The sequence below is a fragment of the Rhineura floridana genome, chromosome 6 (assembly GCF_030035675.1).
Source record: "Rhineura floridana isolate rRhiFlo1 chromosome 6, rRhiFlo1.hap2, whole genome shotgun sequence".
Lineage (NCBI taxonomy): Eukaryota > Metazoa > Chordata > Lepidosauria > Squamata > Rhineuridae > Rhineura > Rhineura floridana.
The window spans coordinates 67,913,368-67,938,241 of NC_084485.1; the positions used below are offsets into that span (position 1 = coordinate 67,913,368).

At 43.4% G+C, this 24,874-nt stretch overlaps 2 protein-coding genes across 2 annotated transcripts in view; both read left to right on the forward strand.

The window, feature by feature from the left end:
• LRRN2 (leucine rich repeat neuronal 2) overlaps positions 1 to 24,874 on the forward strand; it is a 241,230-nt gene that overhangs the window by 142,392 nt on the left and 73,964 nt on the right. The window lies entirely within an intron of this gene.
• Positions 23,327 to 24,528, forward strand: LOC133386843 (DNA polymerase epsilon subunit 2). Its single transcript, XM_061630613.1, has one exon. It carries the CDS (start codon positions 23,327 to 23,329, stop codon positions 24,467 to 24,469), a length of 1,143 nt encoding a protein of 380 aa, XP_061486597.1. The 3' UTR covers positions 24,470 to 24,528.

Sequence of the window (24,874 nt, forward strand, 5' to 3'; positions counted from 1 at the left end):
ATACGTGTTTTAAAATCAAAGGTGCAATGGGACATTCTGCCTTCACACAAAAAAGAGACAAAACTGTGTCCATAACGCTTTCTTCCGATCATGGGCAAACTCAAAATAGAGGAACAATCCATAGAAATAGGTGAGAAAATCCTAGAAGATCAGAGTAGCATAGCAGGCAGAGTACGAAAGACCATCAGGCATCAGGAAAACCATGGGACCATTTTCATGGTGAAAAACTGCCTATAAGCTTAATAAATAAATAAATAAAACAGAGAGTTTTAGGGCACCTTTCAAGGTCAACATTAAGAAACTGGTTAGTCTTTAAGGTGGCACAAGGCTATTTGCTGTTTTTGCTGAAAAAGAATAGCAGAGCTACCCCTCTGCAAATTGTTACTATACATAAGGCTCATGAGCAAAATGAACCCAGATGGAAAATAGCACAGAAGGAGGAGGCTGGCAGCATGAAGCAGTCCCAAGATTGATTGATTGGTTTCTATCCCGCCCTTCCTCGCAGCAGGAGCCCAGGGCAGCAAACAAAAGCACTAAAAACACTTTAAAACATCATAAAAACAGACTTTAAAATACATTAAAACAAAACATCATTTAAAACATTTTTTTAAAGTTTTGAAGACATCTTAAAAAGGAAAAAAAGGGGGGGAAAGGTTAACGTATTGTTTTTTAAAACAGGTTTTAAAGACTGGGATAAGGTCTCAACTTAAAAGGCTTGTTGAAAGAGGAAGGTTTTCAGTAGGCACCAAACAGATAGCAGAGATGATGCCTGTCTAATATTAAAGGGGAGGGAATTCCACAGAGTAGGTGCCGCCACACTAAAGGTCCGTTTCTTGTGTTATGCAGAATGGACCTCCTGATAAGATGGTATCTGCAGGAGGTTCTCGTCTGCAGAGTGCAGTGATCGACTGGGTATATAAGGGATAAGATGGTCTTTCAGGTATCCTGGTCCCCCAGGCACCTGGTTGGCCACTGTGAGAACAGGATGCTGGACTAGATGGGCCACTGGCCTGATCCAGCAGGCTCTTCTTATGTTCATAAGAACATAAGAACATAAGAAGAGCCTGCTGGATCAGGCCAGTGGCCCATCTAGTCCAGCATCCTGTTCTCACAGTGGCCAACCAGGTGCCTGGGGGAAGCCCGCAAGCAGGACCCAAGTGCAAGAACACTCTCCCCTCCTGAGGCTTCCGGCAACTGGTTTTCAGAAGCATGCTGCCTCTGACTAGGGTGGCACAGCACAGCCATCACGGCCAGTAGCCATTGATAGCCCTGTCCTCCATGAATTTGTCTAATCTTCTTTTAAAGCCGTCCAAGCTGGTGGCCATTACTGCATCTTGTGGGAGCAAATTCCATAGTTTAACTATGCGCTGAGTAAAGAAGTACTTCTTTTTGTCTGTCCTGAATCTTCCAAAATTCAGCTTCTTTGAATGTCCATGAGTTCTAGTATTATGAGAGAGGGAGAAGAACTTTTCTCTATCCACTTTCTCAATGCCATGCATAATTTTATACACTTCTATCATGTCTCCTCTGACCCGCCTTTTCTCTAAACTAAAAAGCCCCAAATGCTGCAACCTTTCCTCGTAAGGGAGTCGCTTCATCCCCTTGATCATTCTGGTTGCCCTCTTCTGAACCTTTTCCAACTCTATAATATCCTTTTTGAGATGAGGCGACCAGAACTGTACACAGTATTCCAAATGCGGCTGCACCATAGATTTATACAACGGCATTATGATATCGGCTGTTTTATTTTCAATACCTTTCCTAATTATCACTAGCATGGAATTTGCCTTTTTCACAGCTGCCGCACACTGGGTCGACATTTTCATCGTGCTGTCCACTACAACCCCGAGGTCTCTCTCCTCGTCGGTCACCGCCAGTTCAGACCCCATGAGCGTATATGTGAAATTCAGATTTTTTGCTCCAATATGCATAATTTTACACTTGTTTATATTGAATTGCATTTGCCATTTTTCTGCCCATTCACTCAGTTTGGAGATATCTTTTTGGAGCTCTTCACAATCCCTTTTTGTTTTAACAACCCTGAACAATTTAGTGTCGTCAGCAAACTTGGCCACTTCACTGCTCACTCCTAATTCTAGGTCATTAATGAACAAGTTGAAAAGTACAGGTCCCAATACCGATCCTTGAGGGACTCCACTTTCTACAGCCCTCCATTGGGAGAACTGTCCGTTTATTCCTACTCTCTGCTTTCTGCTTCTTAACCAATTCCTTATCCACAAGAGGACCTCTCCTTTATTCCATGACTGCTAAGCTTCCTCAGAAGCCTTTGGTGAGGTACCTTGTCAAATGCTTTTTGAAAGTCTAAGTACACTATGTCCACTGGATCACCTCTATCTATATGCTTGTTGACACTCTCAAAGAATTCTAATAGGTTACTGAGACAGGACTTTCCCTTGCAGAAGCCATGCTGGCTCTGCTTCAGCAAGGCTTGTTCTTCTATGTGCTTAGTTAATCTAGCTTTAATAATACTTTCTACCAGTTTTCCAGGGACAGAAGTTAAGCTAACTGGCCTGTAATTTCCGGGATCCCCTCTGGATCCCTTTTTGAAGATTGGCGTTACATTTGCCACTTTCCAGTCCTCAGGCACGGAGGAGGACCCGAGGGACAAGTTACATATTTTAGTTAGCAGATCAGCAATTTCACCTTTGAGTTCTTTGAGAACTCTCAAGTGGATGCCATCCGGGCCCAGTGATTTGTCAGTTTTTATATTGTCCATTAAGCCTAGAACTTCCTCTCTCATTACCACTATTTGTCTCAGTTCCTCAGAATCCCTTCCTGCAAATGTTAGTTCAGGTTCAGGGATCTGCCCTATATCTTCCACTGTGAAGACAGATGCAAAGAATTCATTTAGCTTCTCTGCAATTTCCTTATCGTTCTTTAGTACACCTTTGACTCCCTTATCATCCAAGGGTCCAATCGCCTCCCTAGATGGTCTCCTGCTTTGAATGTATTTATAGAATGTTTTGTTGTTGGTTTTTATGTTCTTAGCAATGTGCTCCTCAAATTCTTTTTTAGCATCCCTTATTATCTTCTTGCATTTCTTTTGCCAGAGTTTGTGTTCTTTTTTATTTTCTTCATTCGGACAAGACTTCCATTTTCTGAAGGAAGACTTTTTGCCTCTAAGAGCTTCCTTGACTTTGCTCGTTAACCATGCTGGTATCTTCTTGGCCCTGGTGGTACCTTTTCTGATCTGCGGTATGCACTCCAGTTGAGCTTCTAATATAGTGTTTTTAAACAACTTCCAAGCATTTTCGAGTGATGTGACCCTCTGGACTTTGTTTTTCAGCTTTCTTTTTACCAATCCCCTCATTTTTGTGAAGTTTCCTCTTTTGAAGTCAAATGTTCTTATGTTCTTAAGCTGTATAGGGCTTTGTACACAAAAACTAGAACCTTGAACGTGGCCCAGTAGCAAATGGTCAGCCAGTGCAGTTCTTTCAGCAGTGGGGTGACATGTTGGCAATACCCTGCCTCAGTGAGCAGTTTCACCGCCACAAATTGCACCCGCTGCAGCTTCTGGACCAACCTCAAGGGCAGCCCTGGGATCATGCGACATGAAGGGTGGGTTAAAAATATTTTAAATAAATAAACAAAAAACCTCCCTCTGTACACACCAAGGTAAGAGAGATGGGTTTAGCCTAGCTTTTCCCTGATACTCTAGCTTTAAATCTGCAGGAATCATGTGCTTTTGCTGGCTGAGCTGGTGCAGGAGCATGTGGCTGCTATGAAAACACCAGCAGATAGTCTACTTCATTTTTTTAACAAAGAAGCAACATTCAGGTTTATTCTGCATGAATAAATAGGTAAGCACTATTTACACAATCGCATCTCCTGATACTCAGAATCAATTCTCCAATGAATGCTGGGCAATTCCATCATATTCTATAATTACATGACAGCTCTAAAAAAATAACTACAGAGCCTGATGAGGACAGCTGCTGAGAAGAAGGTCAGAATAATCTGGCTGACTAGAATACAGGAGATAAGTACTGCTTTATGTTTCCTAGGCCATGCCCCTATATCACCTTCACATTGAGTTTTAATTAACATCTGTGGGCTCAGCATCTATCCCAGTGTCCCTGAGCAGAAGAGCCAGCATGCCAGGACAGGCTAGAGTCGCAGTAACCAAATGGTGCTTAGTGTGTCTGGTTAGTTCCAATGCAGGCACACTGAAAACAATAAGAACCAGTGGTTGCAGTGTGAGAATCGCAGTCTGGGAATCACAGGGTTTCTGCCACACATGCTTTATGTCACACAAGAGAAAAATCCAGCCCAACAGTCAAATTTGGTTCATGTGCAGGTGTGATAAGGAGCGTTTCTGAAAAACAATGAAGCATGACCCTAAACACCAGAAACAGTAGAAGCGCTCTCTCCTTCAAATAAGGAATATAGGTCCCTGCCCACAGATAAAGGAAGGCTTATATAAGAGATGGGGAATATTTGGCCCTCCAGATATTGTTGGCCTCCACCTCCTAGAATATTGGCTGAAGCTGATGGGAATTGGAGTCCAACAACATCTGGAGGCCCACAGCTCCCCCACCCTTAGTTTACATTATGGGCAGCAGCTTTAAATTACTTCTGTTTATAGCACGGCACTGCTGCCCTTCCTTCCATACCTTCATATTTGATACAGGGGTTCTGTGTTTTCCCTTCTCTTTGAAATGACAGAGAGTAGTTGAAGGGATGGATGTCTATATCACTACCAACCAAGAATGGTTAGGGCAGATCATCCAGATATGGAACCAAATATAGGCTGGCCCATCTTGTGCAAATCCCTTGAGACCTTACCAGAGAGCAAACCATCACAAACATGGGCACTGGAAGTGGAAGGCTATGGATAATACATTAGGTACCACTTTACATAGGTTAGTGTATCTCAGCCGCCACACACAATGAACACTTATATTTTTCAAAAAAATTCCTTCCCTACCTGACTTTTATCAGAGCATCTCTCAGTCTTTAATGTATTATGTTCTCATACTCACTGCAAGATTTGGCAGGGCCATTATCTACACGCCATATAAATGGGGCTCAGCAAGCTTTCCTGAAGTGCAGGAGCAGAAGAGAGAAATGGATTCCAGTGCCAAACCTGCTGCCTGCTAGGCTAGGCTGGAGATACAGAACCCTCTGCTTCTCCTTTGCCTTTTTCATTTGCCTCTGGAGTCCCCATCTCTTCTGTAACCAGAAGAATTGCTGTATTTACTGCCTAGTCAAATCATTTGTTGAAAGTAGAAGTTGGGTGTATAATGATTCCTGGCTGCTAAGAAGAAAGCTCTCAGCAATCCACTGTTGGGAAAAGCAGCCCAAGCCCTCTCAACCTTTAGCTATTAATATCCTAACACAACCAGTCACCTGTGAAGGGAAGGGGAAATGAAAAGCGCTCACCAGGTGTCAGCTACAATTACTTGGGGAGTAAATATTTCTAAAGCAACCATCTCAAGCTGAAAGCGACAAAAGGATGGATGCAACTTCCAGTCTAGACACTCCATTTCTATTGCCTTTTTGCTGCAGTTGGGCCATGGCAAGTGGATAGATGAAGAATAAATCCCTACGAGGCACCCAGAGAGGCACTTGACCAAAGAGGTCTACCTACAACTATGGACCTACAGAGACAATTGTGTATTGGTGCAGTACACTTGAAACTATTAATTGTCTCAGAGGGTTCAAAGTCTTTCCTTCAACTAGTGTGTCTATTGTGAAAAAATCTGATTTCCTAACACTCAAACCTCAATATGTTGTCATAGTGGAAAAAACTATGTGGTGGCTACCCCTTCCACTAGCACATCCACCATAATGAAACATCATGTGTACTGTATTGACATGGGTCATGACCTCATAGGCACCTATTGGCCAGTGTCTGTGGAAAACTGATGGCATGTGTCATTGCATTCTTCACTTTCTGTGCTGCTTTGGAATTTTATGTTACAAAATAAATTTGTTTATTTTTACTGTTTTGGAGTCTAAGCACTCCCCGCTATATAGCAATCCATTGGGAAGGAATGCTTATTCATCTTTCATAGGTTTGAAATCTTAGAATGAAAAGCCCCTGGATTCATGTTAGGAAAGCAGATATTTTCACTAGCATAAAATGGTATGAATTCATTGTGATACACACAAGTCACCCTAGAAATCTTGTTGAGAAAGCAAATACCTTGCCTGCAAATATCATAGTCTCTTGAATACATTTCATTTTGTAACCGCAAGTGCAAGTTGCTTCAACATTCCAATTTAAAGATAAAAGTGTGGATTTTTAAATTTTTAGTTTCTCCTCAACCATGCACTACTCAGCATGTCTCCAAGTCTGGAGCAAATCCAGTTGAGTACTGAGAAGCCTCTTCCCTTCTTCTCTTGCAATGATACAAGAAAAGTACTACTGGATCTTTCCAATGCACCATTCCATAGTGCTAGATCTATGTGTTTGGCCAAGTCCCCTGTCATCCCACCTTTAAGTTGGCCTTGGATGAATAGTCCATGATGAGCTCAGTGAGCAAGACCTAGAGGTATTTTCAAGGCTGTTCAGGGTCTTGTTTGAATTATTCAGCATCTCCCTTGATGGCATGGCATTCAAGAAGAATCTCATTTAAAGGGCCAGGAAAGTTTGACTCCATCTGACAGACTTGGCCTCTGAGTGGCCCTATCATAGGAAGCTCTGTCTATATGTATGCATCCGGCTTTTTTCCATGGCAAATGTTGGTCTTGGAAACACATCCCTGAAAGGCAATCTGTGCATAAAAGGGTTACGCTAAAAAAAGTGTGCTTAATTTGGAGACCTTTGTGAGCATAGGCTTTAGGCACTGACATGTAGATTAAGACTGAAGGGCTTCTCTTTGGCTCTCCACCATTCGTTACAGTTTAATAATATAAATTATATCCAAGTGAAACAGCTACATTGAGTTCAGGGTTTGTTTCACTGTATTTATATTGCCATCTCTGGTACATGAGCGAGCTCTTAACACACAGTGGCTGCCTTCATCCATTGCTTCCCTAACTCTAGCCAGCATCAGTGAAACTGGGCATGTGACAAGTGAGCCTGCTGTCAGAATGAGCAGCAGCTGAAGCCTTGCCCTGAGCCAGCCCTGCCAGCCTTAGCGTGCACAGAATTGGCAAGCTGGCAACAGGCCTTGCTGTTCTGCCTTGTGAATTTCCCACCCCACCCCCTGTCGAAACCCTCCAAACCCAAGCCTTCCCTCCTGGCCTTGGGTATTCAGGGCCTCTGAAAGGCAGCGCCACAACTAATGAGAAGGCCACAGGGCATGTGAAGAGAGAGATGCAGCCCCAATCATCCACTGGGGGGGAGAGAACATTGTTGCCATAGCTACAGCAGCCAGGACAGCCATCTGTACTGTGGGAGCCACTGCAAAGAGGGGGTTGCTGATGAGAGAGGAAATGAAGGCAGGAATCAGGCAGATGTAGACGTACAGTGAGTGGCCTGCCCTGCCTTACCTTACTTCAAGGGGATATTCCAAGAATTTCTTAAAGCTATTATTTTCAAACTATGGAGATTTCCCAGCATTAAAAAAAAACATGTTTACAGGAGTCTGTATTTTTTTTGTATTGTGTCTTTTAAGAAGAGTGTTGCATCGAGGGCTGGACCTTAGGGCTGAACTGAGGACCCCACAGCCCAGCCTCCAGCCTCCTATATGACCACCCAGAGAGGGATGGGGTAGTGGCCAAGAGGCCCCACATCAGCACTTGGGCCAATATGAGCATGGTGGATCCCACTGGGACTGATGCTGGTCACTGCAGCATCTTTTCTTTCTTATTTTTTTTAAATATTATAGTCAGGGGCAGCCTGCAGGGCACATGCATAGTTACAGATACTCATTTTATTATTTTACATCAGAAATATATCATGCTTTTCTACAACAGAATGGTGCTTATTTCCAATGAAATATGTTTACCATCAGGGCACCAGACTCAAACTCTGTTTTATTCCATGTAGTGATGGTGCTGTGATTTAAGGGAGTTTTTTAAATGTGAAACTACACATGCTTAGAATATTTATGTTATTACTATTCATCATCATTATCGGGATGGGCAAACTTTTTTTTGTTTGTATTTTTCTCAAACTTACTGGGAATGCACAAGAAGTTGTAAAGCATGGAATAGGAAGGGGAGAGAGGGTAAGAGAGAAATGTTAATGTACTTCACAACTGCTAGAGTACACATGACTGCCTAAAGCTCCACACACACAAACTCCTAAATCCAGGCTCTAATATTAGCTAGCTGCACCACTGATGAAGAAAATCTCTAGCAGTTATTGACAAGGAGGGATTGTACCATAGTGAGTAGAGCCCATGGTTTGCAAGCAGAAAGTCCTAGGATCAACAACTGGCAACTCCAGTTAAAAGGAAGAGGAAGCAGGTAGTAAAAAAGACCTCTGTCTAAGACTCTGGAGAGCCGCTGCCTCTCAGAGTAGAAAATACTGGACTAGACGGACAAAGGAATCTGACCTGGTGTGTTCCTAATATAGGGCCAAAGAGCTAAATAAATGAATCAAGAGATTAATGGATATAGAAGGCAGAGTTCCTGTGCAACTTGACCACCAAGGTCAAACGTAAGTCTTTGATGTTCTTACTTTGTCTCTCTTTTACACTTTATATTTTTTCCTATAGTACAGGAATCCTATATATTAATCACAAACTCATTCTCTGGGTGGGCTCCTTATTTGTTGCCTAAATGTTACTGTCTTTGTAGAAGAGGATGGTATTGGCAGGCTTGGGGGAACCCAACATTTGTGGAAATACAATATATCTTGGGGGGATCTAAGGCAGAACAATGAGAAATAAGCATGCTCAGTGTGCATGGAATGTTGACTGACTGTTGTGGTGGGGAAATAAAAAAACTGGGGAGGGGGAAACAGAATGAAGTAGTGTAGAAAAGGGAATGGCTGGCTGGCTAGAATCCTGGACAGGAGCACTCCACCCTGCAGTATTTTGCTGCAGACCCCACTTGTCAAAACATGCAAAGAAAGTACCATTTCTGGTCAAGGATAAGCATAAAAATTCATCATTTGGCTTGCTCCCCAAATGGAATTTCTGCCCCATAGGAAATATCTGCTCTAATTCTCATTCCCAAATCAGGATGGGATTTTAAAAGTCAATGAAAAGGAAAATTCTTCAATTTTTTTCCTGCTCAGGTGGATCTTTTGTTCTTCAGTGTTCTAGAGCCCTCCCCTGCCCAATCCAGAAGAAATAGTCACGCTTAAGTCCCACTGAAATCAATTAGCCAAGTTACTACAGCTAATTTAAGCCCTATTGATTTCAGTGGAATTTAAGCGTAACTAACTTTCTCTGGATTATGCATTCCATCAGTATATTACAGCAGGATTAATGTATTACAGAAGAACCAAGTTGTGCAATGACAGCTCTATTTGATTAAATCATGTTCTACTTTGATATTAATTTTTCTGTGGATTTTTTTTGTCAGATATAACAGTCTTCTCTTAAGGGGAAAATGAGTTTTCCTTAATGTTCGTTTTCTGCAAACAGCTAATGGGAAATTTTATATTTAGCATTTCTCTGTAGCCCATAAATACTGTGGCTGCAATCCTTTCCCATTACAATGAATAGGAGCTTTGAATAGGAGTTTTGCCATTTAATGATATAGGAGTAGTTGATTTCTCTTGGTTGTCTGAAGAAAGATATGTAGATGAGTGTGGGGGATACTGTCAATCCTGGAAGCTTGTGTAGAAAAATCAAACCCCACAGCTATATCTCAGCATCCAGCCTCATTTTACTTGCATGAACACTCATATCAGCATTCTAGTTCACACTTTGCCATTTGAACACTGCATACTGAGTCAGAGGGGAAATGGGAATCAGAAACAGTGGGGCAAACACCAAAAGGGGAAGAAGGATGCAAGTTGCAATGTGATTTGAGTCATGTTTACAGCTGGCACGGGGAACCTGTAGCCCTCCAGATGTTGCTGGACTCCCAGTACCTGCAGAGTCGTAGCTCAGTGGTAGAGCATTTGCCTTACATGCAAAAGGTCCCAGGTTCAACCTCCAGCATCTCCAGGTAGGAGCGGGAGATACTCCCTGACTGAAACCCTGCGGAGCCGCTGCCAGTCAGTGTAGACAACCCTGAGCAAGATGGACCATTGGGTCTGATTCAGTATAAGGCGCCTTTTTATATTTCTATGTACTCTTGACCATTGGCCATGCTGGCCAAGGGTGATGGAAGTTGCAGACCCAACTACATCTGCAGAGCCACAAATTCTCCATCCCTGGTCTAGTGGCTAGGATATAGAATTTGTTTCAGGCTTGGTATGCTTGTGTGACAAGACAAATATTACAGCCCCATGCTAGGGGCAAAGATCGTTCATGTACCTATCCGTGGGATCTGATCGTGATTGTTTGGGAGCCCCAAAGAGCTTCTGCATTTAAGATGGTGTGGGATTCTTCTTTTGGGAAGGCTTGAGACTGCTTGTTAAATTTTGTCTCTTGGGATAGTACAGCATTTGGATCAAAGAGGGGTGTGTGGGGAGGAGAGATAGGGGAGAAGATTCGCTAAATCGGATTTATTACGGACTTTTACATAATCTGACAATCCGCATTGTTTTCGGACCAGCATTGATTTCTTGCAGTGGGTCGCAGCTGTCATCAGCACATTTTTTTAAAAAAAGAAATCCACTCCTAATTTTACATTATTGTCTTCGTAATCAGTGTTCCTCTAAGCTGATGCATTCTTAACTCAGTGGAACAAGTGCCTACAGCATAAGCATTTTCATTAGCAATTACGTTACTTTTTTCGCTGGGGAAAAACAGCAAATCAGCAATTGTGCAAACAATTGGGAGCAACAAATGATGGATCAGTACTGAAAGCTGGACTGTCAAGAATTCAATTGGTTAGGAACAGCTACCGAACCCCATCCCTAATGGGGAGGTAGTATTTAGCTTGCCACCTTTTCTCAAACCATTCATGGTGGAGGATGCAACCAGGGCACAGTCTTCTTTTGGGCAGTAGGATAGACTCGGCAAATGAATGACAGAACTTGGGGCAGAAAAGGGAGAACTCCAAGACTGACTGTGTGGGGCAGCATCTTCAGTACTATGGCTAACCCTGTAGCAGGAACCCTGCACGCCAGCTTTCCCCAGCTTGGTGCTTTCCAGATCCCCCCCCCTCCGGACTACTACTCCCATCAGCTCTAGCCAGCAAAGCCATACTGCCTGGGACTGAGGGGAGCCATAATCCCAATCATCTGGAAGGCACTATGGTAAGGAAGGGTTTCCTAGGCTATTAGCTAGCCAACCAATTCTCTCAGAAATGTGGTGCTCTGCGGATAGCCAAATGCGTCTGCCTGAAGCTCATTGAAAGAAGGGCACAATTCTCTAGTCCCACCTGCCTTCAGTTGGGGGACTGATTGGCCAGGCTGTCCTCATGTCCATGTTCCCCAATTTTGTTTCACTGGAAGGAAGAGAATTGGTCCTTTATTGAACCTACTGCCACTTGCTTCCCCTAAGGGATGGGAAAGATCCTACAAAACATGCCACAAACCTAACTTGCTGCCTGTCATCTCACTGCATCTGTCACAGGGAGCCAAAATCTGAAATATTATTATTTTTGAGAAATGAAAGGTTTTTGCTCATTCTGACAGACACACAGGGGAAATTTGATCTGTTCCCTGTGCAAAAAGGAAACTGTCAAATCTCTCTAGCTTTTATTGCTGACATTATCATAAACAGTGCCCTATGCCTATTATCTGGTCACAGGGATGCTTTCCCTGTTGTGTTGTTTCACAGCTGGAGCTGACAGCTCAGCATCCATGCAGGGACACCAACCTGAGAATTAAAATGCAAGGAATCAAGGCTTCTGCATCTGGAAATGGGTAACTTCAGGACCCTTTTCTCCAACCCTATAAGTCGGGGGGGGGGGTCATCAAATAAAATATTTTTGTACACCAGCTCCTTACTTTCTCCAGCAGTAAGGCATTTCAGTGACAGTGCTATCGGGTTAAGTTTGCTTTTTAATGAGTAAGAACAGTGGAGACTTAAGGTGTCTTTGTAACATTTGCTTTACTTATAAATATACTTGCAGAGTATAAGTGAAGGGAAATAAGCACTCCTATAAGGAATCCCTATAGAACAATTTGGGTACCCTCCCAGCATGTTTAATTAACTCCAACTAGAATTTCTCAGCTTTCTCAGTCTCTCCTCTTCCAAAACTGCTGTTTCTGCAGCCTGTCTGCCCTTGTATCACATTCTCTAAGCCGGGGTGGGCAACCTGTGTCTCTCTAGATGTGTTGGACTAGAATTCACATCATCCCTGACCATTGGCCAGGCAGCTTGGGCTGATGGGAATTGTAATCCAACAACATCTGGAGCGTCGTAAATTGCCCACCTCTGTTCTAAGGGCTTGATATCCTTCAAAACACTCAGGATGGATCTGTTCCTATCAGGAAGTCATCTCCTGTCATTAGTTGCCATTCATGAAACATCATCTGAGCACTGTGGGCTTTTAGCCTAACAAAGGAATAGTCAGGGAGCAGTTTAACTATACTCAAGTTCAACATTCATGTGGGTTGCTTCAAGAGTGAAAAACACATGTGCAATTTTGGATGCTTGTTCCTTTAAAATCCATATGAATGGGAGGCCGAAGCTTTCCCTGAATGCTACTTACAGGCATTATAAAGGGACACATGCCAACATTGCATGTGTGTGCATTTCACATATGTGGTACATGCTTTTTCTGCTTAGATGGTGTACCCAAGTGCAAAATCTCTTGTTTGAATTAAGACATTAAAGCAGCACATCAGATGAAACAGTTTACTAGACCTCCTAGAGACCCTATTAAACAGCACTTTCCGGACATCATGGAGACAAAATGACCCTATAAATACTCAACCCACCCACTGAGGACACAGTGGCTTTCTGTACAATTATTTGGCACTTTCTGCTACACTGGAGGTAGATGAAGTGTGCTGGGAGGGGAGATACTCTGAAATAAGAAGGTGCCTTCTCATTGTGACAGTAGGGGGCTGCTTTCAAATAACTGCCAGCAATGGCAGCATCAGAGGAAGTGCCTATCAGAAAAGGAACCAACTAGGGCAAGAACTTGGTGCTGCTATAGCTGATTCTATGCCATAGCTGGTGCATTCAAATGAATGGTGACTAGCATGAGCCAGTGTGGTGTAGTGGTTAAGGTGTTGGACTATGACCTGGGTGATCAGAGTTTGAATCCCCACATAGCCATGAAACTCACTGGGTGACCTTGGGCCAGTCACTGCCTCTCAGCCTCATGAAAGCCCTATTCATGGGGTCGCCATAAGTCAGAATCGACTTGAAGGCAGTACATTTACATTCTCTTTTTTGGGAGCCAGTGTGGCATAGTGGCTAAGGTGTTGGATTACGACCTGGGAGACCAGGGTTCGAATCCCCACACAGCCATGAAGCTCACTGGGTGACCTTGGGCCAGTCACTGCCTCTCAGCCTCAGACGAAGCCAATGGTAAACCCCCTCTGAATACCACTTACCATGAAAACCCTATTCGTAGGGTCGCCATAAGTTGGGATCGACTTGAAGGCAGTCCATCATCATCAGCATGAGAACTGGCAAACTCCCTACGACCTTGTCATTTAAGAAGCTGATATATACCATGTCAGACTTCTTATCCATCAGGGTTCGTATTATCTCTGCTGACCGGCATTAGCTCCCTAGCATCTCATGCAGAGAGATTTTCATATCACCTGATAGGTTTAACTGGAGATGCCAGGGATTGAAGCTAGGACCTTCTGCATGCAAAGCATGTGCCCTACCACTAAGCTATATGATCTCCCATCCTAATCCCTTTTTTGGAAAAAAATCTTCTTCTGGAAAGACTCCAAAATGCTGGTATAGTGGTTAGTCAACTATGAATCAGGACGTCTCCAGTTTGAATCTCACCTCCACCATGAACTCACTAGGTGGCTGTGGCAAGCCACTCTAGTGTCTTTCTCAACTTCAGCGTGCACACCCCTCCATGTTATTGAGAAGAATTAATACAGAACAATATTACAGGGTTGTTGTAAGGATTGCAAAATAATACATGAACAGTGCTTGGAATACTTGAAAGCATTATCATCAAATCATCATCATTATCATCATCAAATCCTTGGAAATCTCATTGTGTATACTACCTAAATGCCCTCCACCACAATTCCTATGATATAGACTGTCAGGTAATTAACCAATCAGTATGCCAACACCTTTGTTTATGTGTAGGACACTGTTCAAAATAACACCTTAAATGCTGTTCTGAACCTATTCAAACTGGTGTGCAGATGTGCCTTAAAATATGCTTTTGTCCTGGCCCATGCATTCTCTTGAAATAATCCTCTTCAAAAAAAAATTTCCTCACAACCCAATCTGCTTATTTTCATAGTTAGGTGCCATCTATTTATACATGCATAGTGATTCATTCCACATATTTCCAGGGTTTGAAACTGACATCTATCATGCGTGCCACATGGATACCCCTGGCAGTATTAGATGCCAATTTGGCACATATTGGGAATCTGTACCCATCATGGTAAAAATAGAAAGAGAGTAATTGGAGAGTGGTAGCTATTGCTACCAAAAAAACAAGTGCAGTGTAGATATAGGGGGCACATTCTTCCCTGGGGTTTATATATAAGGAGACTCTAACTGTGATAATACATTCTAATATGGCTCTTTGAACAACCTGGGAGTATGTAGCTTGTAAAGAGAATTTCTGGTCATTTCTCTGTTCTGTTGATCATGTATGAATTACACAGAACTCTATGCAGTACTAACCAAAATCCCCAAAGGCTTTCCAGTGACGTGTAAAACTCAGAACAGGGCTAGCGCTGTATGGTTTCCTATTCTCCTCGTTCAAATCCTTTCACAGGGAAAGGGAGGGGACATCCCCAGGAGGGCTCTTGTTTCCCTTCCAGCCCAGCAATCTTCCTCTTGGATGGCTTTGCTGGTTATGCTCACATTTATATGCATCTGAAGCATCATGGTGCCAGGCTGATCTGATGCTAGAAAGCAGGCATTATATTTTGTGGCAGGAGCGAACCACTTCTGAATTCATTTCTTATTAGAGTTCAGTCATTTGAGAGACTTCCAAAAATGCAATGTGATGCAATCTGTTGCAGGATAATTCATTTCTTTTTCTTTCTTTTTCTTTTAAAGAGAGGCACATTTGACAGGGCAAACCACAATTCTGTTATGAGATGAGAAGGAAGCTCCCATCTGCCCAACCTTTCATTTAATTAGGCAAGCTGGAACAGGGATCAGACTGCTTTCCTACTTTTATTTTAAAAAAGATTGAGCTGTACAGTTCTCATGGATTTGTCTTCTTTCTGGAAGAGAATGAAAAGTCCTCAGGATTCTCTGTGCGAAAAAGAGACAGAGTCATGCATGGCTGTCCATGTGTCATGATCACGGCTACCCCCATTTCTACTGCCTTTTGTTCACATCTTGCGTAGGCAACTGAGCTCATAGCTGTCCAAAGCAACATTTCTAGTCCTCTGTCACTTGAACTAAAAGACAAAATCAGATGGAGAAAGGCCTACATGTTATCCTTTTTTTAAAAAATAAGGAGCCAAGGGACTACATTAAAGGCCTATTCTCATGACCATTTCAGTCCATCATGGTGGCTGATTTCCCACTTATTCCAGTCCATGGTCAAGTGTAACCAGTATCATACATAGGATTTCGCTTTTCATATGCAACCACTAGCCCATATTTAGGCTGGCTTGCTGTAGTTTGCCATTGCTGAGGCTTGTCCCAACCATTAGGTAGAGGGAGGCAGCCACCTCAGGCAGCAGGTGCTGAGAGGCAGGGAATAGTGAGAAGGTGCTGGAGGAGAGAGCTGGATGTGCCCCATGATCTCCCTTGTGCCTCCTAAGCTAGCCCGCTGCCCTTAGGTGCAGTGGAGAATGCTATTCTGTTACCAGCGCTGAAGTAAGATTTACTTCAGTCTGGTTGGCTTTTGAACATGGAATGGGAGAGGAGAAGAGACACCACTTTATCCTTCACCTCAGGCACCAGATGTCTTGCTGAATCCTGTGTGTGGTGGTGGGTGTCCCTGACGAACTTGACACAGGCTGAAAGAACACAAGGCAGGTGTTGTTTTCCATGGACACCATGCACTGAAGCAGTTGTGTGATCAGACTTGGAGTCACAAACAAGAACCGTCCCTAGCCCTCTTCCTGAAATACTTTCATCAGGAGTTATTGGGGTCACATTTAGAAACATAGCTGCCTTATGTTGGGTCAGACCATTGGTCCATTTAGCTCAGTATTGTCTACACCAGCCTTTGCCAATCTGGTGGGCTCCAGATGTTTTGACTACAACTCCCATCAGCCCCAGCCAATACTGTACGTCTGTGCTGGCTGAAGCTGATGAGAACTGTGGTCCAAAATAACGGGGCCATCAGATTAACAAAGGCTGGCAGAGGTTCTCTAGGGTTTCAGACAAGCATATTTTCCAGCTGTACCTGGAGATGCAAAGGGTTGAAAATAGGACCTTCTGCATACAAACCATGTACCATTAAGCTACACCCCTTGAAAGATTATACGTGTGTGTGTGTGTGTGTGTGTGTAACATGTTCTGCTCCTGTGCATACCCTCCATCATTATGCAGATAAAAAGAGAGACACTCTTATAATGCACTATGGATCACTGTGGTCCAAGTGCCATCCCCTCCCCCACTAGTACACATAGCTGAAAGCTCTACTTTGCTTTCTATATGTGCTGCATTAATTCACCTTGCAATTACCCATCTTCCACTGATTTAAAAGCCAGGGGGGTGGTTGTTCTTTTGGTTAAAAACCTAATGATTCCACAGTAAGCTTTCAACAGTACAAAGCATACCTTGGCAGCTGTAGAGTATGAAATGGCAAGCTGTGCACCGCATGGCGCCTGTTCTCATGCATGCATTGACACTACAGAGTACAGGAGGCTCCCTGCTCCAAAAATCTGCCCATTCAACCGATGGAGGGCTGTAAGTTAGGGAAGGTAATGTGTCAGAGGGGTTGGGGCTTATTAGTGTGCCCCTGCTCTCTTTCGTGTGATTGCTATTGGGCAAGCGAACTGAATGCCCAAACAGGGCTAAAGATACATCAAGAACTCCACATCTTAAAATGTCATTTACAATTTTTTTCCCTGAAAACAGAGGGCGATAGCCAACTAGGTCATACTGAACTCAAGAAATGTAAGGTCATTATTCAAAGGATCTACTCTGAGTATGCTTGATATTAAATGTTCCTCACATATTCAACAAATGAATTCCAATTGTAGGCAAAATTCTTGTTTTACCCAATATTTCTCACCCATTTCCAAATCACACTAAATGCATGAGTGATTGTGGTCATTTTGCACAAGGAGAGCTGAGGCCTAAAGTGAGACAATGGATTCCTTTTCTGCTGCACTTCCAGTGCCAACACCATGACAGGCAAGTGAGACAAGCAAGGGGCTTCATCTTTAACAGCATTGCCTGCTGCTTAATGATAGCATCTCCTGCAAGCTATCACACTTGCTTTTATTTGACATGTCCATCTCCAGCCATCCCATCTCCAAGACTCCATATTGCTAAATGCCATTTGTCACTCATGAGAAAGGGTGAAGTGTGTCAAATGGTTGTCAGGATCCCCTGCCTTCTCAGCAGCAAAAGAGCAAATGAAATATTTTACAACTCTCTTATTAAAAAAATAGAAACTGGGAAGAAAAGTGAGAGGCAACAAACTCAGCCCAGGTGCTGTTCCTGCCTTTGGCTATTGAAGGATTCCACAAGGCAACAAGGTGCAGCCAGCTGTGGTTGTTTACTCAACATACCTTCATGGCAGTCTCTCTCTCTCTCTCTCTCTCCCTCTCTCCCCCTCCCCCTGCCTGCCTGCCTGCCTGCCTGCCTCCTCCCTCCCTCCCTCCCTCCCTCCCTTTTTCGGCATCTTCAAGACAAACCAAATTAGTGGTATCAACCTTACTATAAGAAGAAACATGGACCAACAAAGAGCATCACATGGCATCACACATGGGAGATGTAAAGAAAAAAGTGGCAAGACATTAAATGTTTAAAACAAATAATGCACCAACCTAAAAAGTATGTAAATATATGCTTTCAGCCTGTTTCTTCTGCTTCCTTTTAAGTCAGGTTGGGCCCAGCATGCACTGTGGCATAGACATGTCTTTTCAATTTGGGGAAAGAAGTCAATGAAAACAGCATACTAAAATGTACCTGTTTGGGGTTTCCAAAACCCTATAAAGGAGAGAGGATGTATGCATGTATTTATTTATATCTAGACAGACAGGCATTAGCAATTATATCCCAGTTTTTCCCTCCAAAAATTGAGATATCCACAGCAAATAACATCACTTTAAAAACAGAATAAAAGTGCACAATCAAAACCACATCAAAAAAGGCAAGACCAGCAATAAACCCTCAAAAAGTCCTAAAACCAGCAAAAAGCCTCTATCTAAAGAAGAGCAACTGCAAATGAGAGGCCAAGACACACCACTATGGAAGTCATACCCACAGCCACCAGGAAAGCCCTTAATCCTTATGATAGATGTCTGGGAGCTGGTTGTGGCTAATAATTGTATGGGAAGGCTGCTCCGTACCTGCACAAGAGCAGTCACATCTTCCATGGCTGGGCCATGACACTGAAAGCAGGTTTTAGGGCTATACGTTGGAAAGTCCTGGATGAAATGATAAAAGACCTACTACTAGGTGAGAATAGCACAAAAATACCAATAGGGCATGCTCCAGAGATCAAGTAGTAAGATCGAGCAGCAGAGTTCTGTTTTCATTCTGAGCTGCTGCAACAGTGGAAGGGCATACTGTAACACTATCATTAGTAACTGGTGTATTCTTTATTAATTTTGTGCACATCTCGGCCTGATTTCATACAGATGCAAGGGGGGGTAGTGAGGGAGGGAAGGGGTCCACAAAAAGAAGGAGCAGAGAGTGGCACAAAGAGAAAAGGTGAAAATAGGCTACTACCCACTCCTGGCTCTGGCCCACCCACTGCCAGTAGACGGCCCTTGTCAGAAAAAAGATGTCCCACCCTGATTTAACATATTGGTATCCTGTACCTCCTACAAAAAGCTCAGTGCAGCATACCTAGAATCAGTGGCAGTAGGTGGCTTCATGTCAGTGGGGCAGTGGAACCCACTCTGGGTTTTAGTGCAGACTTTCAAGGAATTGTCCAAGGTGCTCAAACTTGGACAGCTCCTTGAAAGTTTAGACTAAAATCTGGAGCAGATCCCATTGACATGAAGCCACCAGCCACCACTTCCCAGATTTGTGCCACAATAGCCTGAGGGAGCATTATTATCCCAAGGCTGCACACTGAGCCTTGTGACTGAGTACCAGTATGAACACTGGTCTTCCTAGTTCAAGTCCAATTCTGCACACAGAGTGATATGGTGGCTGTTTGGGAGTTGTGCGTGGGTCTCTTGTTCCAGGCGACAGCTGGGTGCACTGTAGTGCATTCAAAGTGACACATGCCTGGACAACGACTGATGAGGAGCTAAAGGGGTCCACCAAAGCATGTGGGGATCTCCCTTTTGTATGGAATTGTGCCCAGTGATGATAAAGCCAGAAACATAACTATTAAATATTTGCAGCTTCAACAAAACTAGAAGCAATTTTTATGCAAAGGCCAGGGTTGTTATAGTGGTTTGGTCTATGACTAAAGAAACCTTGCCACTCCACCCATCCATCAGTTAGTGCTGTCAAAGCCATTGTGACTATGCATTCATTTTGCAGCCATAACAACCAGAGTCCAGTTGAAGACAGACTCCAGTATTAAGTGAGTGTTATAAATCAAAAAGCGAAGGCTCCGTTATGAATATGCAGTTACTACAGCAGGTCCATTAAAGCTGTGGCCTTTAGCACGCTCACTTGGAAATAGGTTCCATTGAGACCAGTGGAAGCTCTGGGCAAATTCACATGAACCTTTCAGCCCTTGGCAGCCACCATAGTTCAAAAACTGAAAGCGTAGTTATGAATGAATATCAAAAGCCAAGCATGCTGACTTTAGTGTGTGCCAGTTGCATGCACATGTCCAGCTCAGCCTGTGGCACAGTGGTTAAAAGTCACAGCTGTCAATCAAAATATTTTAGTGGATTATTCTTATTTGAAATGAATTGCTGTCTTATCTTAGAAGATCACAGTTCCATAGAACAACCATCAAAGATCCATAGTCTCAAATGACCTGGCAGTACTGAGCTATCTTGGCCTAGATCATACCTTGGCATTCAGCTGGAAGTCTGAGTTGGGCAATATCTGTTCTATGAGGTCTTCCTACTTAAAGGAGTGACAACTTTGTAGAATATGTTCTGCAGCATATTATATAGCAGGGGTGAGTAGAAGACGGATTAATCTGAAGGAGATTGGGAAGGATTTGATCCCCTCCTAAATCGTACTGCTGAAATGAAGAAAGCAGGGAAGAAATAACAAGAAGAGGAGTTTATGTGTGTGCAAGGACTGTGAACTCAGTTCAGTTCTAGAACTCAAACCAAATTCCCAGGCTCCAAATTCCTTAATTCATAAATTAATTAAATTTAATATTAATTAGTTAATATTAAGTTAATTATATATATAATATTATATCATAATCATAGAATAGTAGAGTTGGAAGGGGCCTATAAGGCCATCAAGTCCAACCCCCTGCTCAATGCAGGAATCCAAATCAAAGCATACTAACTAGTTATTAATATTAATCAGTAAATAAAGAAATATTAATTAATTAATTGGTTAATGTAATTCAAAAGAAAATCCCACCCTCCAAATTCTTTAATTCTAAGTGTACACGTTTTGCATCTGCCTTAAGTTGGTGGATCACAGTGTTCTAGTTAAAAACAAAAGTGAATTCCACAAGCCTAAAGTCTGCCCACCCCTGCTATAGAGAACAGTGTTTCTCAAACAGTGGGCTGGGATCCACCAGTGGGTCTTGGACCACTTTCAGGTGGACCTCAGTACCACAGCCTGCCCATACTCCTCATTTGCCTGCCCCACCCTCTATCCATGCCATAGCCTTTTGGTTGGACCAGTGCCAGGACCAGCAACTCCTTGCATGCTGAGTATAGGTGGTTAAGAGACAGAGCAGTTCATGAGAAGAAAGGTTAGGAATAGAAACGATGTGGCTAGGACAGGAAAATTGTTATAGAAGGAAGAAGTGAATGTAAAAGGATCAGGGAGGAGGAATGAAAGAACTGATAGCTTGGGAAAGGGGAAAGGTACAAGGTGAGCGTGAAAGGAGAATGGGAGAAGAAATTGCAGGAGATGGGTAAAAGTACTTTGAGATGCATGTGGGGATGGGAAGGGATGTCATGTTTTGTTGGATGAGTTTCAGTCGGTTCAGTTCGAGGACGTGGACAAGGTACTTGGACAGGTACGTGCAACCACTTCGGTACTCGATCCTTGCCCCTCCTGGCTTATAAAAACTAGCAAGGAGGGAACAGCTGGCTGGGCCAAGGAAGTGATAAATGCCTCCTTGTGAGAGGGAGTGGTCCCTGGCTGTCTGAAAGAAGCGGCGGTGACCACTTCTGAAAAAACCTTCCTTGGACCCAGAGGACTTCAACAGCTACAGACAAGTGGCGAATGTTCCATTCTTGGGCAAGATCTTGGAACGAGTGGTTGCTGACCAGCTCCAGGCGCTATTGGATGAAACCGATTATCTAGATCCATTTCAGTCGGGTTTCAGACCCTGTTTTGGCACTGAGACGGCCTTGGTCGCCCTGTTTGATGACCTATATCGGGAGAGAGACAGAGGGAGTGTAACTCTGTTGATTCTCCTTGATCTCTCAGCGGCTTTTGATACCATCGACCATGGTATCCTTCTGGAGAGGCTTGCGGAGTTGGGTGTTGGAGGCACTGCTTGGCAGTGGTTCTGCTCCTACTTGGCGGGCCGTCTCCAGAAGATAATACTTGGGGAACATTGCTCGACACCATGGGTTCTCCAATATGGGGTCCCGCAGGGTTCGGTTCTGTCTCCCATGCTTTTTAACATCTATATGAAGCCGCTGGGTGCGGTCATCCGGAGTTTTGGAGTGCGTTGTCATCAGTACGCTGATGACACGCAGCTCTACTTCTCCTTTTCATCTTCTTCAGGTGAGGCGGTCGATGTGCTGAACCGTTGCCTGGACGCGACAATGGACTGGATGAGAACGAACAAGCTGAGACTCAATCCTGATAAGACTGAGATGCTGCTGGTGGATGGTTTCTCTAGTCAGACGGTGGATACATACCCTGTCCTGGATGGGGTTACACTCCCCCTAAAGGAGCAGGTTCGTAGTCTGGGAGTCGTTTTACGACAAGAATGTAGCCTTCGGTTGGTAGCCCAGCTACGTCCCTATCTGAGTAAGGAGGACCTTACATCAGTGGTACATGCTCTGGTAACCTCACGTTTGGACTACTGCAATGCGCTCTACGTAGGGCTACCTCTGAAGACGGTTCGGAAGCTACAGCTAGTGCAAAATGCGGCGGCCAGACTGCTAACAAGAACCAAGCGGTTTGAGCATATAACACCTGTTCTGGCTCGCCTGCACTGGCTTCCAATATGCTTCTGGGCCAGATTCAAAGTGTTGGTACTAACCTATAAAGCCTTATACAGCGCGGGACCACGATATCTGCTGGAACGCCGCTCCCGATACGAACCGGTTCATACACTACGGTCTACTACGAAGGCCCTCCTCCGGGTCCCAACCCATAGAGAGGCCCGGAGGGTAGTAACAAGATCTAGGGCCTTCTCAGTGGTGGCCCCCGAATTGTGGAATAGTCTCCCCGAGGAGGTACGCCTGGCGCCGACACTATTATCCTTTCGGCGCCAGGTTAAAACCTTTCTCTTCTCTGAGGCATTTTAACCTAAGTTAATTTGAGTAAATGTTGTAATTTTATTTTAGATGGTGTACTTTTATATACTTGTTGTATTAGATCCTGTAATTTTATTATTGTATATGTTTTTATGTTCACCGCCCAGAGAGCTGTTTGCTAGTCGGGCGGTATATAAGCTTAATAAAATTAATAAATATAAATAAATAAAAATATAAAAGAAAATACCTTCTCCACTGAGAGCCCCTGGATCAGCAAATTCTGCCTATAACAGGAAAGCTGAGGCACAATAGCTGCAGAGCAAATGCTTGTACATAGCATGAAGAAAGCTAAACTATGGAACTCTTTGCCACTATGAAAATGCTGTGGAAAAGACTGTAGCAATTTCCAGAGATGGATTAGTTATCGGTAGGAAATGATGTCAATAACTGCCAGCTGATCATGCCAAACTCTGCCTCATTCTACCACCATTGTGTGACTGGATCTGCCCCTGCATCACCATTTTGTGACTGGAACTTTTAAGTCAACACATGTGGGCCCTGGGAGTAGAAGGTCTGAAAACCTCTAGAAGTAAATTCCAGCTCAAGACAATAGAAACTCTCTTGGGGAACTCAGCTAAAGTTAGGGAGGTTATTGTTCTTGGGATGATAACCCAGCTGAAAGAGGGAAAGTTTTTCTTGGAAGATCCTACAGGAGTTGTCCAGCTGGACCTTAGTAAAGCACAGTTCCACAGTGGCTTATATACAGAGTCATGTTTTGTTTTAACAGAAGGCTGGTATGAAGATGAGATATTTCATGTCAATGCTTTTGGATTTCCCCCTACAGAACCTTCTATTACAACTAGGGCATATTATGGAAACACGAACTTCTTTGGAGGGCCTTCTTCAACCTCCGTAAAATCTTCTGCGAAACTGAAACAGCTGGAGGAAGAAAATGAGGATGCCATGTTTGTGTTCCTTTCAGATGCTTGGCTGGATCAAGCAGAAGTTTTGGAGAAGCTTCGCATTATGTTTTCAGGTTACTCCTCCATGCCTCCAACTTGCTTCTTCTTCTGTGGGAACTTTTCCTCTGCTCCATATGGAAAAAATCAAATTCAGTCACTGAAAGGTTCATTGAAAGCCCTTGCAGACATAATATGCGAATATCCCAGTATCCATAAGAGCAGTCGATTTGTATTTGTTCCCGGCTCTGAAGATCCTGGCCCAGGCTCCATTTTGCCAAGGCCACCGCTTACTGAAAACATTACAGAGGAGTTCCGACAGCAGGTGCCATTTTCAGTCTTCACTACAAATCCTTGCAGGGTCCAGTACTGCACTCAGGAAATAATAATCTTCAGAGAAGACTTGGTAAACAAGATGTGCCGGAATTGTGTCCGATTTCCTAGTAGCAGTTTGGATATTCCTAATCATTTTGTAAAGACAATTTTATCACAAGGGCATCTGACTCCATTGCCCCTTAATGTTAGCCCTGTCTACTGGGCCTATGACTACACCTTGAGAACATACCCTCTGCCAGATCTCATTGTCTTTGCCGACAAATATGACCCGTTCACCGTGACCAACACCGATTGCCTCTGCATAAATCCTGGATCTTTCCCAAGAAGTGGCTTTTCATTCAAAGTATTCTACCCCTCTAACAAAACAGTAGAGGACAGCAAACTCCAGGGTCTTTGACTCTCAGTCATGAACAGCAAATCAAATATTCTGAGCTTAATACTATGGAAGCACTACTTCTAGGATCATGGATTTTTATTGTATGCTAGAACTAATACAGAACTTCTTGTAAATAAATTTTCAAATAATTAATAGAATAAGGTTGTTGTTGCATATGTGTATCAGGCAAGCCTTTGGGGTGGGTTAGATTTTATCATTATCGCTTTTAGATTTTAATGTTATTGTATTGGTGTGTCATTTTGTTCATTTTGTACGTCGCCCAGAGTGGCTGGATGGCCAGCCAGATGAGCGACTAAGAAATCCAATAAATTAAATTAAATTAAATTAAATTAGACTAGAGGATTGCCCTGTGGAGCTTTGGTGAACTAAGACAAGAATATGTCCTTTACAGTTTAGTTCTCCAAG

Excerpts from the sequence above, each read along its gene's own strand:
- LOC133386843 (XM_061630613.1), top strand. The coding sequence starts at position 23,327 with ATGTGGGCCCTGGGAGTAGAAGGTCTGAAAACCTCTAGAAGTAAATTC.